Source organism: Ahaetulla prasina, chromosome 2 (genome assembly GCF_028640845.1).
Source record: "Ahaetulla prasina isolate Xishuangbanna chromosome 2, ASM2864084v1, whole genome shotgun sequence".
Lineage (NCBI taxonomy): Eukaryota > Metazoa > Chordata > Lepidosauria > Squamata > Colubridae > Ahaetulla > Ahaetulla prasina.
Genome location: NC_080540.1, coordinates 210,025,375 through 210,040,755, shown reverse-complemented (window position 1 = coordinate 210,040,755; position 15,381 = coordinate 210,025,375). Strand labels below are relative to the sequence as shown.

At 40.8% G+C, this 15,381-nt stretch overlaps 1 protein-coding gene across 2 annotated transcripts in view; it reads left to right on the top strand.

The window, feature by feature from the left end:
* Positions 1 to 15,381, top strand: part of HSDL2 (hydroxysteroid dehydrogenase like 2) — a 44,304-nt gene that overhangs the window by 14,644 nt on the left and 14,279 nt on the right. For both annotated transcript variants that reach the window (XM_058171087.1, XM_058171088.1), the window contains exons 2-5: positions 119 to 282; positions 7,594 to 7,692; positions 8,359 to 8,473; positions 12,447 to 12,550. In XM_058171087.1, coding sequence (XP_058027070.1) covers positions 119 to 282; positions 7,594 to 7,692; positions 8,359 to 8,473; positions 12,447 to 12,550 — 482 coding nt within the window. The remainder of the gene's footprint in view (positions 1 to 118; positions 283 to 7,593; positions 7,693 to 8,358; positions 8,474 to 12,446; positions 12,551 to 15,381) is intronic.

The following is a 15,381-nucleotide window of genomic DNA, read 5'->3' as shown; positions in this document are numbered from 1 at the left end:
AATTTAAATTTACAGATATGTATCAACTTGAAATGATTGTGATTTAAGATTCTTTATTTTTCTAGTGCATCCTTCTTTCATTCCTGATTTTCTAATTTTCTTTCTTTCATTTTTTTAGGAAGTTGGCTGGATGCACTCTCTTTATAACAGGTGCAAGCCGTGGCATTGGAAAAGCAATTGCCTTGAAAGCAGCAAAGGATGGGGCAAATGTTGTTATAGCTGCTAAGACGGGAGTACCACAACGCACACTCCCAGGAACAATCTATACTGCTGCAGAAGAAAGTAGGTCTTGAGAATTAGACATGGGTGATCTGAGTTCTGCTACTTGCTATAACCTCTAAATCATTTGGGAACTTCATCCTTCAACTGAATTGACTGTTAGACAGATGTGGCCAGTTTATTTCAATTCTGTTGCTGGGGTCATTTTCACTTTTACTCTTCTGCTTAAATCAACCCAGAGCTGAATGCTTTGATATAACTCAAAGCCATTCTTCCCTCCACTCTATTCTCCTCCATCCTTCCTGCCTAAAATATTCTTAAATTTTAATCGTGCACTAAGTTTTATTGATGTACAACAAAGAACAAAGGGTAGATTTATGCTTATAGTGTTGTACTGGGAGTTCTCAGGTGACCAAAGGATGATCTTGAGATTATCTCTATTGGAATTTAATTTTTTTCCTGCTAACTACCATAACTCCCAGTTTAGGAAATAGATGAAAATGCTAAATACATTTGATGAACATCGATACATTTAACAAGATAAGCATACAAACAATACAGGTCACTTTATTAAAACTATTAACAGTATAGAAAAGTATACAGTAAGAATTTATGCTAGGTATAGAATACTGAAATCTCTTTATCACAAGTTATAGACAAAAGGCATACAGTACAATGCACATTGCAACAACTCATTCAGGCAGGACTAGGGATAATAAACCCCGAATAAGTTACAAAGAGATGCTTACACAATATCTAGAAAGCATCCCCTACACATAAACGTAAAGGTTCACCTCGCACATATGTGCTAGTCATTCCCGACTCTAGGGGGCGGTGCTTATCTCCGTTTCAAAGCCAAAAAGCCAGCACTCTCCGAAGACGTTTCCTTGGTCATGTGGCTGGCATGACTAAATGCCAAAGGCACATGGAACTCTGTTACCTTCCCACCAGAAGTGGTCCCTATTTTTCTACTTGCATTTTTTACATGCTTTTGAACTGCTAGGTTGGCAGAGGCTGGGACAAGTAACGGGAGCTCACTCCGTTACGCAGCACTAGGAATTTGAACTGCTGAACTGCCGACTTTTCGATAGACAAGCTCAGCGTCTTAGTCACTGAGACACCCCTACACATAACTGCAGCCTATAACTTCCCACAGTTTGGCCATATGATGATTTATAAGTAAGTTTGTGATTAATTTTAAAGTAATCAACATTATTAATGTTGAATACATACAGGAAAAGTGATTCCTTTTCTGCTGAATACAATTTCTGTGGGAAAATTCGGATGAAATGTGTTTATATACGTGAGAGGCACACAGGAAGGCAGGAAAGGAAGGAAGGAAAGGAAGGAAGGAAGGAAGGAAGGAAGGAAGGAAGGAAGGAAGGAAGGAAGGAAGGAAAAGAAAAAATAAATAACAAGAACCAGAATACCCTGGGGGTGATAGAAGTACCATTGCTAAATTACAATGGCATTAGGAAGGGGTACGAGAAGCTGGAGAACTAACAGAGCCTGAAGAAGAAACTCAAGAGGATGTGTAAAGTCAAGGATAAAGTGATCCCAGTGAGGCTAGGAGCACCCAGGGCTATGACCTCTACGCTGGGAGAGTGGCTCCCACAAATGCCATCAGAGCTCCCTGTCTAGAGAAGTGCAGTACTATGAATAGCTAAGATACTAACACAGCATCCTCAAACTCCTAGGCTTCTGGTAGAGGAGTTTGGGGAAGAGACATAACACCCATAGCAGTGAGAAGCATTTTTTCTTCTAATAAAGAATGAACCGAGATACTGAATATATCGGACATTAATACAATTGAGCGAGTCCAGAGATATTTCACGAGAAGAGTCCCTTCACTCCTCTGCTCGCAGCAAAATACTTTATGCCACCAGGCTTGAAATTCTGGGTTTAGAAAATTTAGAACTACGCCGCCTTCGGTATGACCTGAGCATAGCTCATAAAATCATCTGCTACAATGTCCTACCTGTCAATGACTACTTCAGCTTCAACCACAACAATACACGAGCACACAATAGATACAAACTTAAAGTGAACCGCTCCAAACTTGATTGCAGGAAATATGACTTCAGTAATAGAGTTGTTAATGCCTGGAATTCACTACCAGATTCTGTGGTCTCATCCCCAAACCCCCAAGACTTTAACCTAAGACTGTCTATTGTTGACCTCACCCCATTCCTAAGAGGTCTTTAAGGGGCGTGCATAAGAGCACCAGCATGCCTACCATCCCCGTCCTAATGTTGCCTTTAATTGTATTCACTTTATGTATTCAATTCATATATTATCTAATATATATATTATCTAATATGTACTCGACAAAATAAATAAAATAAAAAATAAAATAAAATAAATGCTAATTAAAGAACTCTTTTGCTGAGTATAAGATAACCTAGCATGCATATCTGATAAAATCCAAACAAAATTGGAAGCCTATGTTTAACCTACAGAGTCTGTAAAGAATGATATCCTAGTCAAGCAAAATGAGAAGTTGCTTCACGGAGGAGCTTTTAACACCAGGTCACAAAACTTATGTACCTTCTCTGTTAGGCTTAAGAGCTGAAAAGTACAAGGAATAAGGGAAACCAATGGGCATCCACAGATCCCCAAATCCGAATCAAAATGAACTAAAGGGATCAGAGAAAGCAAACATAAGCCAAGCCACAAGAAACAAGAGATCACTAATACTTATGAGGAAAATTTATGGTGTAGGGTTTCCTGCCTGGGCAGGGGGTTGGACTAGAAGACCTCCAAGGTCCCTTCCAACTCTATTATTATTATTATTATTATTATTATTATTATTATTATTATTATTATTATTATTATTATTATTATTATTATTATTATAAAAATGATAAAGAGCTCATGCTTTACAAATAAAGGAAGCAGTTAGCAAAGATAGAAGCTTTTAAGATAAGGTAAGAAACTAAACACAAAGCAAGGTCACTGAGCAGCAATAAGACCAACTTGAGATTATGGTGTTGTCGGGAAGAAGGCAAACGGTGATGTTCATCAATAAGTGGATCATCGCTCAGATTTCAAAAATCAGGAATTCCCAATTTCAGTACTGTAATTTCAGCTGACCTCAGAGGAGTGTTTTGTGAGGAAACTGTCCATGTGAGTTCCCAGAGGAAAAATCAACTAAATATATAATATCGTCATATTCCTGCATACAAATCCTTTAGTCTAAAAATAAAAATAAAGCATTAGTCCTGTAGGCCAGGGATCCCCAACCTGTGGGCCATGTGGAGACTGTAACTGGGCTGGGGAAACGGCCGGCGAGGGTGCACACCTGCTGCTCACTTTCATGAGCAGCAGGCAAGCATGTACACTCCAACTGTGCGAGCGGCAGGCACGGGTGCACATCACTTGTGCAAATGGAGGTCCGTGTGCTTTTGCTGGCTGTGTGTGCATGCGAAACCATCCCTCTACCCCACCCCCACCCCTGCCGGTACACAAAGCCAGAAACGTTGGGGAACTCTGTTATAGGCCAAATATAAAACGAAATGTGTTTTCAGGAAATATTGTGTTTAGCTACATCTAAGGTGACTGAAATCTCTAAACTTGGGCCATTTCCTGAGGGTCTGGCTCACGGCTCGACTGAGGAACTTGTTGCGGCCTGGGAACAGGCCGCGACGGGGGCCTTGGACCGTGTCGTGCCTTTGCGGCCTCTGACCCGGCGCAGGTCCCAACCGGCTCCTTGGTTCTCCGAGGAGCTGAGAGGGATGAAGCGCCGGAGAAGACGCCTGGAGAGTCTTTGGAGGTCTAGCCGTTCGGAAGCTGATCGGACACTAGTGAAGTCCTATACTAGGACTTACCTAGTGGCATTGAGGGAAGCGAGGCGTAGCTACGCCTCCTCCCTCATTGCATCGGCAGATAACCGCCCAGCCGCCCTGTTTCGGGTGACCCGCTCCCTCTTACACCAGGGGGAGCGGGATGACCCGTTGCAGGGACGTGCTGAGGAGTTTAACGGTTATCTATACGATAAAATCGTTCAGCTTCGGGATGGTCTGGACCAAGATTGCAGTGATACGGGCGAGATGCGTGAGGCGGTCTTGGTGACATTGTGGGATGAGTTTGACCCTGTGGCTCCGAGGACATGGACAGGTTGTTGGGTAGGTTGAATGCCACCACGTGTTTCCTGGACCCTTCCCCCTCTTGGCTGGTGCCGGCCCCCGGAGAGGTGACACGAGGCTGGCTCCAGGCGATTACGACCGCTTCTTTGGTGGAGGGTGTCTTCCCGGCCGCCTTGAAAGAGGCGGTGGTGAGGCCCCTCCTTAAGAAGCCGTCCTTGGACCCGGCTGTTTTAGGTAATTATCGTCCGGTCTCCAACCTTCGCTTCACGGCGAAGGTTGTAGAGAGTATGGTGGCATATCAATTTCCCTTGCACCTGGATGAAACTGTCTATCTAGACCCGTTCCAGTCCGGTTTTCGGCCCGGTTACAGCACGGAGACGGCTTTGGTCGCGTTGGTGGATGATCTCTGGAGGGCCAGGGACAGGGGTTGCTCCTCTGCCCTGGTCCTATTAGACCTCTCAGCGGCTTTCGATACCATCGACCATGGTATCCTGCTGCGCCGGTTGGAGGGATTGGGAGTGGGAGGCACCGCTTATCGGTGGTTCTCCTCCTATCTCTCCGACCGGTCGCAGTCGGTGTTGACGGGGGCAGAGGTCGGCCCCGAGGCGCCTCACTTGTGGGTGCCGCAGGGGTCGATCCTCTCGCCTTCTGTTTAACATCTACATGAAGCCGCTGGGTGAGATCATCAGTGGTTTCGTGTGAAGTACCAGCTGTATGCGGATGACACCCAGCTGTACTTTTCTACACCGGACCACCCCAACGGTTATCAAGTGCTGTCCCGGTGCCTGGAGGCCGACGGGTCTGGATGGGGAGAAATAGGCTCAAGCTCAATCCTCCAAGACAGAGTGGCTGTGGATGCCGGCATCCCGATACAGTCAGCTAAATCCGCGGCTGACCATCGGTGGCGAGTCATTGGCCCCGATGGAAAGGGTCCGCAACTTAGGCGCCTCCTGGATGAACGGCTGTCTCTAGAAGACCATTTGACGGCCGTCTCCAGGAGAGCGTTCTACCAGGTTCGCCTGGTACGCCAGTTGCGCCTTTCTGGACCGGGATGCCCTATGCACGGTCACCACGCACTCGTGACGCCTCGCCTGGATTACTGCAATGCTCTCTACATGGGGCTCCCTTGAAGGGCATCCGGAGGCTACAGTTAGTCCAGAATGCGGCTGCGCTGGTGATAGATGGAGCCCTCGTGGCTCCCGTATAACACCCATCCCGCGAGGCTGCACTGGCTACCTGTGGCTTTCGGGTGCGCTTCAAGGTTTTGGTAACCACCTTTAAAGCGCCCATGGCATTGGGCCGGGCTACTACGGGACCGCCTACTGCTACCGAATATCTCTCACCGACCCGTGCGCTCTCACAGAGAGGGTCTCTCAGGGTGCCGTCGGTAGCGGCAATGTCGTCTGGCGGCGCCCAGGAAGGGCCTTCTGTGGGCCCCCACCCTCTGGAATGAACTACCCCCCGGACTTCGTCAGCTTTCCGACCTCCGGACCTTCCGCCGCGGGCTTAAAACGTATTTATTTAATTGTGCAGGGCTGAGCTAGATTTTAAATTATTGGTTTTAAATTGGGTTTTATTTGATATTTTAATTCTAAATTTACGGGCTTGTTAGAATCAGTTTTTTAATTGTTTTATATTGTATTTATATGTCTTTTAAATGCCTGTACACCGCCCTGAGTCCTTCGGGAGATAGGGCGGTATATAAATTTGAATAAATAAATAAATAAATAAATAAACTATTAGCAGTACAGATTAGAGTAAGAAGTAAGAAGTTTTGATGTTTAAACTCTTGCCTATGTTTTTAACTATTTAGTCCCAGGAAAGTTTAAGTATTTTCATTTTTAAGCTTAAATTTGTATTGAGACTGTCATCTGCACCTCTATAACTGTCTGGTTGGGTTCTGCAACCCAACGAGACAGACACAGACTTCAGAGGATAATAGAACTGCAGAAAAAACAATTACTACCAACCTGCCTTCCATTGAGGACCTGTATACTGCACGAGTCAAAAAGAGGGCTGTGAAAATATTTACAGACCCCTCACATCCTGGGCTTAAACTGTTTCAATTCCTACCCTCAAAACGACACTACAGAGCACTGCACGCCAGAACAACTAGACCCAAGAACAGTTTCTTCCCGAACGCCATCACTCTGCTAAACAATTAATTTCCTCAACACTGTCAAACTATTTACTAAATCTGCACTATTATCTTCTCATCGTTCCCATCACCAATCTCCTTCCACTTACAACTGTATGACTGTAACTTTGCTGCTTGTATCCTTATGATTTATATTATATTATATTATATTGTATCCTTACGATTTATATTGATTGTTTCCTGATTGCTTATTTGTACCCTACAACTATCATTAAGTGTTGTACCTTAGAATTCTTGATGAATTCTATCTTTTCTTTTATGTACACTGAGAGCATATGCTCCAAGACAAATTTCTTGTGTGTCCAATCACACTTGGCCAATAAAAAATTCTATTCTATTCTATTCTATTCTATTCTATTCTATTCTATTCTATTCTATTCTATTCTATTCTATTCTATTCTTTATTGTGAAGCAGAGACCCTATTCTCTATTCAGATTGATGCCAATTCTGAGAAACCTATATGCTTTCATTAGTGACAAAAATAGGTATTAATTTGACAATTTGACAATTGTATACCATCACTGGGCTTTAACACATCAAGGCCCACAAGCAGAGCTTTGGGTTTGAAAATTCCCACTTCATCCAGTGAATCTGTAAATAGATTGGAGGTTACTCCCTTCTTCTATTGCCTCCCACCTTTTGTCTTGGATTTATTTTATTCATTATATTTTTAATTTTCCAAAGAAACGGAGTTCTCTGGATAGATTAACAAATAATTTTAAACAGGCAAATATCAGTACATCAATCAATTTCACAAGAGAAAAGCATAATGATACATATAAGTCTAGATAAGTTGCAGTTCCTGGACTTGTTTCCTGTCGTTGTATATAAAGTTAACTACTGTTTAATATTTGGAACTTGCATTAAACTCTGGATAACCTAAAAAGGAGGAAGTAAAGGGGAAAACACTGAAATCATGATTTAAGACTGTGACAGTTGAATCTTTTAAGGATTCTGTATTCCCAAAGTTGTATTTTGAATGGTTTCAAATTTGGGGTGTAACATTAAACTCTGGAGAGCTTGAAGACTTTCTTTCAAAATGCAATTAAATTAGCATTTTTTTACAGCGGACTTTTTAAAAAGAAAGTTGACTGACTATATATATATATATATATTGATTTTCTTATCAGTTGAAGCAGCTGGAGGAAAGGCTTTACCGTGTATTGTTAATGTAAGGGAAGAAGATCAAATTGCAGATGCTGTGGTCCTGGCTGTTCAGAAATTTGGAGGTAATGGCTTGTGTTCAATCCTGAAGTATATACTAAATCAGTGGTAGTCAACCTGGTCCCTACCACCCACTAGTGGGCGTTCCAGCTTTCATGGTGGGCGGTAGGGGTTTTGTCCGATACTGAAGCACTTTCCTTTTTTTTTAATTTAATTGACTTTTTAACATTATTTAAAAAACATTTTCATTAGGTTTTCATAAAATTCCCCGTGACAATTTAAATTTCTGAAAAGATACTATTTGTATCGCCCATGCATAAGTTTAGTTCACGTTACGTAAGTGAAACTAAATGGCGCTATAGTGCAACCGCAAACAAGAGCCTTGTCCCAGAATAGCTCGCGCATCTCCCCCCACACCACCCAGCTGTAACAGACAAGCAGAGCTGGTAGCCAGCGCGCCCCCCCCCCAAAAACCCAATCCACGATGCGTGAGAGGCATGCACAGATGACGATACATGGCACATTATTGTGGAACCAGTGAGCGGTTAGAAAATTTTACTACTAACAGAGATACAAAAGTGGGCGGTGGGTATAAAAAGGTTGACTACCCCTGTACTAAATGTACACGTTTATTAAAAGCTATTTAAACAATAACACCCTCCCCCCCCAGACAAATTGCTAGATTGGAAAATGAATTTTCAGAAATTAACAAGACTTGTTTTTAAAACTAGGAATTGATGTCCTTGTGAACAACGCAAGTGCTATTTCTTTAACGGGCACGCTGGAGACACCTACGAAAAAAGTGGACCTTATGATGAGTGCTAACACAAGGGGAACTTACCTTACGTAAGTGATTGCGGACGATGCATCTTTTGAAATATTGAGATTGATGTACCCATCTTTTTTTTAAAAAAAAATCCCCTGCATTTAAATGAGAGACATTACAGATGAAACATGTTTCTGGTTGACTCAGTTGCTCCCTAGAGTCTATTTCACTTTTTGGTTAGAAAGAATCTAAATTTAATAAATGGATTGAGAAACTAGAAAGGGCTAGGAAGACAAGACAGGTAGTCCTCGACTTCAACAGTTCATTTAGTGACCGTTCAAAGTTACAGCGGCACTGAAAAAAGTGACTTATGACCATTTTTCACACTTACAACCATTGAAGCATCTCTATAGTCACCTACTCAAAATTCAGATGGCTGGCAACTGGTTCATATTTATGACCGTTGCATTGTCCTGGAGTCATGCAATCACCTTTTGTGACTTCCTGACTAGCAAAGTCAATGGAGAAGCCAGATTCACTTAAATATGTTACTTAACAACCACAGTGATTCACTTAACGACAATCGCAAGAAAAGGGGCAAAATTCACTTAACACTGTCTTACTTAGTAACAGAAATTTTGGGCTCAATTGTGGTCGTAAGTCGAGGACTTCCTGTCACAAAATAGCCTTCAAACCATCTTCCAACAGGCAAAGTCAATGGGGAAGTTAGCTGGAATTTGCAAGTCATGTGACATTAGTCATAATGACCTGTGGTGATTCACTTATTGACCAGAGTGGAACTCGCACATCAGACATGCTTCACTTAATGACCGCATTGCTTTGAGACAGAATTGCCAGTCCCAATTGCTATTATTAAGTGAAGCTTTGGAATTGGAAGAAATGTCTCTTCTTCCATGTATTTCTATCCGAGCTTTAGAATCTTTAGAGTCCTTATTCCAAATCTCACTGAGGAGCACCAAGTGACTATATAGAGGTAGGGATTTTTCAGTGATTTCTCTCCAACTTTACAGTAATCTTTCCCAGAGACATTGATTTAATATTGCCTTTATTTTGCCTTTTAGAGGCCAGGCGGAGATCTTTTCTTGCTGGGAGCCTTTTATTTTTAATTTTCTGCAATATGGCCTGTTAATCAACTCTCTTATTTCTGGTTAACAGCTGTCAAATTATTGCTTTAATTCATTGTTGGTGTTTCTGTATGTATTTTTAGCTAATTTTTGTTCATCACTCTTTGCACTGCGGCTGTGAGATGACTAATATATTTTGGCAGCAAATAAATGAAAACACATTTTGGAGAAACTCTTTCCAAACTTCCTTGCTCTACCCCCAGACATGAAATTTAGGCAATTTACAAGTGAAATGGAGGGTTAGAAGAATTGTAGAATTGTAGAATTGTATTGGACCCATCCATGTAGTTTTCTTGGCAATAGTCCAAAAGTTGTTGTCATTTTTTTAGGATGTTTTTCAGTTTCCAGTTTGGTTTAAAGCCGTGCTATTTCCTGGTAATTTCCCATTTAAATGCTAAGTAGGACCCACCCTTAGCTTTCTTCCTCTTCGGAATGGGACAATTTGCCGCAGCCAACTTGCTGCGGCCACCTCACCACGGCCAATTCTCCACGGGCAACTTGCGGTGGGACACTTTGCCACAGGACAATTTAACAATTCAATTTAATTATTTAAAACATTATTTTAATTTTTGTCATTCACCTTTCATTTCCCCCGTCCTTTTGCATCCTTTCTTTAATGATTCTACTCCACGATTTCTTTGTAACTTGCCTGCAGCGAGTTGGCCATGATGAGTTGGCCATGGGCAAGTTGGTTGCAGCAAATTGTCAGAGCGCCCTTCTCTTTCTCCTTCCTAGTTCTGTCCAGATTTCTAGAAAAGTTATCTCTGCTGATTTTCCCCTTCTGTTGCTGCCCATCACCACACCACCACTGTCCAAAGTGTTTAGTGCATCTCTTAACTCTTTGGAGTAGATTTTCAGAGAGGAATAAGGGAAGAAAGTATTACAAAACTCGCCAATGTAACTGCTGTTGGAAGCATTTCACAAGCAAGAATAGGAATCTCTTGTTCATATAAGGAAGACCTTGGTTTCTGAATGGTATCTTAAGATATCATTGTTACCTACGTTTCTAAAAATACTTTCCCTTTAATGTATTGATGTTTGTGCTCTTTTGTAGCTTAATACATTCAAAATGTACAAGGCATATTTTCACAATTCTTAAAGGAAGTAGTTTCTTTAGAAAAAAGTGTTGCACATCTGATAATAATGTTGTACAAAAGAAATATAAATCATTGTTAATTGGCCTATCAGTGAGGAAAATAGTGGCTTTACCATGTTGACTACATGTTTCTCAGAATAAATTATTTTGGAAATAAAATAACTTTCCTGTATGAAAAGATTTCAGTTGATACTTTGTTCACACTTCTTGGTATTTCTGTGTGGGAGGCATTTGTGTGTGTGTGCTAGTGATACATTCTCCTTGTGGTTGTGTTCAACCACAAAAAACGCGTCACTAGTAAAAAAAAAAAATCAGCATGGATAATTTTATTGCGGAATCTTGGATATTAATTTTATGTTAGTTTTGCAATATATTAAGTGGGGAAGGGACCTTTTTCCTGTTATTGCAGTATGAAAACAGCAAAGAGGAGGGAGACTGTGTCAATATAACTATACAATCCACTAAAATATTCTCAAGCATCTTTAGCACTTTTGCACAATTTTACTCAGATTCCTTTCAGCAATGCAGTTCAGGTAACATGGATGTTCAGGTGCATCTCTTTATTTGGACGGTTTTTTTTGAAAAAAATCTGAAATTGTGTTGGGCTGTTATTTCTGTTCCCTTGATAAAAGTTTGCAGTATGCTTGCTTGCTTTTCATAGATTTATGGTTTATGCATTGCACTGTTAGTGCAATGTTAGGTCATGTTAGGCCATGCTTTTATATAACAGTTAGGCCAGTTAGGCCATGCTTTTATTTAACAGTTAGGCCATGCTTTTATTTAATGCTATTATTTCTGCCCCAATGATAGTTCTTGTTTTGTTTTGTTTTGTTTTGTTTAATTTATTTTAATTTAATTTGTTTGTCATGGCCTCCAAAAATATATGGTTGAAACCAGAGGTGAAATGCTCCTGGTTCGGACCAGATCCCCCAATCCGGTAGCGATGGTGAGGAGTGATTCGGAGAACCAGTAGCAAAAATTCCTCCCCCACCCCCTCATGCCCAGCTGAGCCACATGATCATCAGAGGAGTTTTTTTTCTTTTAAAAGCATTTTTTCTTTGGCCTAAAAAATGCTTTTAAAAGTAAAAAAAAAAGCCCCTGATGATTGTGCGGCTCAGCTGGGATCGTCAGCCTTTTAAAAGCATTTGTTCTACAACCTCTTCGGCTGAAGAGGCTGTAAAAAAATGCTTTTAAAAGGCTCTGACAATCCCAGCTGAGTTGCCTGCTCGTCAGAGGCTTGGCTTTTCTTTTAAAGGCAATTATGGGCAGAGATATTGGGGCAAGTCAAACATTAGGCCCATGCCAAATACGTTTCCACATTTTTATTGTGAAAGAATAGAAAGAAGTTTACTTAAAATAACACCCCACATCCATATAATATTGAAATTCCCTCCTTATCTAGAAGAGAGATCTCTTACTTAAGATGTTACTGGTGTTCTTTCTGCTTACACCTGGAGCCTAGAGGACATTTTGGAAAGAAGGAAACGAGAAACTCTACTGCTATTAAGATATCACAAAAGGATAAGGATACTCTCTTTTTTTTCATTCTGCTCTCAAATATTTGTTGTCTGTGGTATTTATTTATTTTCGTGCCTAGAAAGAACTCTTAAAATAATGTTTTTTTATGATTATTTCCTAATTATTAAACTAGAACAGTTATCATGAATCTGCTTGTTTTATTTTTTAAAAAAAAATAAATTTAAACTCATCCTTCTCCAACCTGGAACAAGAGTAGTAGCAGTACTAGAAAGGTAAATCTGGTAAAATCTGACTAGAGTTCCAAATCTTTCTTGTGTTTGTTCATATCCTCAGATCTAAACTGTGCCTTCCTTATTTGAGAAAGAGTAAGATCGGTCATATCCTTAATATCAGCCCACCCATCAATTTAAATCCTATCTGGTTCAAAAATCATTGTGGTAAGTAAATTTTTATTGCTCACTGATAGTATTTTTTTTCCTATAAGAAGGAAGCAGCTGTATACATGGGTATGAGGTGACAAAGACTTCAAGAAGGCAGCTGTGATTGCATAATTGAAGCTCTTTGTACATATGTTCCCAGAGTTCCCTAGCGAACAAAATCATTGCTGAGAATCTAGAAATTGCTGTAAGAAAAGTAATGGTAGAACCAGGGAGAGAAGTAAAAAAGGGATCAGTTTAGAGTCATTATATAACCACAAATGTACTAAGTCCAATCCCCCTTGAGTGCTGTTGACCCTTATCTAACCAAGTACTGACTGTTAGTTGGGAAGATTCCTCTGCATAGATTTTTAGCAGAGCCCTGGTGGTGCAGTGGTTAGAACACAGTATTGCAGGTTGACTCTACTCACTGTCAGAAGTTCGATCCTGACCAGTTCAAGGTTGACTCAGCTTTCTATCCTTCTGAGGTAGGTAAAATGAGGACCCAGATTGTTGGGGGCAATAGGCTGACTCTTTAAACCACTTAGAGAGTGCTGTAAACCAGGGGTCTCCAACCTTGGTCCCTTTAAGACTTGTGGACTTCAATTCCCAGGGTCTGGGGGTTGAAGTCCACAAGTCTTAAAGGAACCAAGGTTGGAGACTCCTGCTGTAAACCACTATGAAATGCTATACAAGTCTAAGTGCTATTGCTATTGCTATCAGTAAATCAGTTCAATTGAACCTTCCGGTATGGCTTTGGTTTTTCACACCCAATAATTGCTAAGGTTGAAAGGCAATTGGTACAAATCCTTCTTGGTTGCTGTACTTTGTGTTCACATAACAGCTCCTCCATTTAATCTCAGTTTCAGAACATAAAGTAGAAGGTAGATGGATTTTTCCCTTTTACTTTTTCTTCGCTGTTGAAGCTCTTATTTTACTATTTTGCATTATATTCATAGTTGGCTTATAGGGGAGAGATGGCATGCAAACCCCTTTTTAGGTTCACCCATTTCATACGCAGTTCTTCTGCAGGTTTTTCTTGACAGTGAATGTGTTACATCTTCAGAAGCCTCATCCACGAAGGCTCTCAGGGGCAAACTTTTTTCAATTTCAGAACTTGAACGACATCAGAAACAGCTGCTATTAGTTCATGACATTCATCTGCCTCTTGGGACTCCATTTCATGTTGGAACTTGACCTGTTTCAGAAAGGAATTTCATTTTGTTGGCCTTAACTGAGGAAGTTGTTCTAGCTGCTGTAATTCCAGGTTTTGCCTGAACTTTCGTAACTAGGTTTTTCCCTCCTGTATCTCAAGTGACAAGGCTGGGTAAGGAGGCAGTCACACCACTGTTGTATTATGACAGTTTCTTGTTACCTGTTCAGGTGAACTACCCTCTCTGCAAGAATTTATAGCCAGTGCAGTTTGTTTATTTGTTTATTATAGTTAAAATATACTGTATTCGAGATTTTTGCTAAATGAACTTTTCAAAGCAGCTTGTAACATTTCAAATATATCATAATATTGCAATATAAAATATATAACTTGAATCTCTCTGTCTCTTATTTACAATCCTTTGTTATCTAACCACACATATATACAATAATACTTTTCTGGACTCTTACATTATCTCTTATATGTGGGATATTGTTTGCAGAGACTATAAAGTCGCCAGTGAGATTTAATTTCCTAATCAAAAAGGTTTTTTTCCCCCTGGATGGAATGGCTTGACCATGTACCGTGGCATTGCAATTTAGTTCTTATGCTTTTGAGAGAAATACCCAAAGCAATCCAATTAATGATCTAGGAGGGAGCTCCAGCTGCCTTCCTTTCACTGATAGGATTGGTTAAGCTGTCATGTTAATGTCATTTTCAAAGATAAATGGCAAACCACTTTTAAAGCTGGATTACTTGCTGATGTAATTGCATCAGCAGCAGGCAGCATTATGATACGTGTTTACTGAGTTTTCAGAAAGATTACACTAACTAGAATGATATCTAGGCAAGATATGTATCTAGGAGATGTGGATATGTTTCAGCTTGTACTGATTCCTGGCTACTGCCTGGACAAGTCCCTGAAGTTTTCTTGGCAAGGGTTTTTGGCAATTGTTTGCCACTGTGTTGTTCCTAGGGCTGAGAGAGAGCGATTGGCTCAAGGTCACCCAGAAGGGATTTGTGCCTCCTGATCTCATGTTTTCTAGCGCAAATGGAGCACGCAGAAGGGATGTGGTTTTGTGTGCCACCTGCATCCCACGGATGGGGCCTCGCTTGTTTGCGTGGCCCAGTTTCTGACATGCTGCAGACCGATGCGGGTCTATTTGGCTTAGTGACTGTAATTCTGGTCCTAGTTTCCATATTAACCAAAGACGACCTGCAGACAAAGGAAGGGTAAATGGGTGGAAAGAAAGAGGAAGTCAGTGAAATTCACCAAGCAAGAGACGATCAAAAGGAAATGCACGAAGTAGTGTATAGACACGTTGAAAGCAGAATGTTTTGCAATGAGAGAAAAGAATAGAATGTGGTAGCAAATGGTGTGGTGTAAATTAGGTTTAGGTTTTTTCCTTTTTTTTTTTCCTTATCCAATATGTTCATTTTGGTGGCTTATTGTTTCTTACTTGTTTATTGTACTTTTCATAATGCTGCTTATCCCAAAAAGGAATTGTGAGTATGTGTGTTTGTGCTGAGTGATACATTTGCTCCCTAATCCCCTTGGGTTTAGTCCCTTTTATTTCCCTATGTGACATGCAGTCAACTAGCCACCATTTTTAGCTTCTAGCTAGTACAGGCAGTCCTCAATTTGTGACCATAATTGAGCCCAAAATTATGAAAATAAGCCTTAAGCAAGTCATTGCAC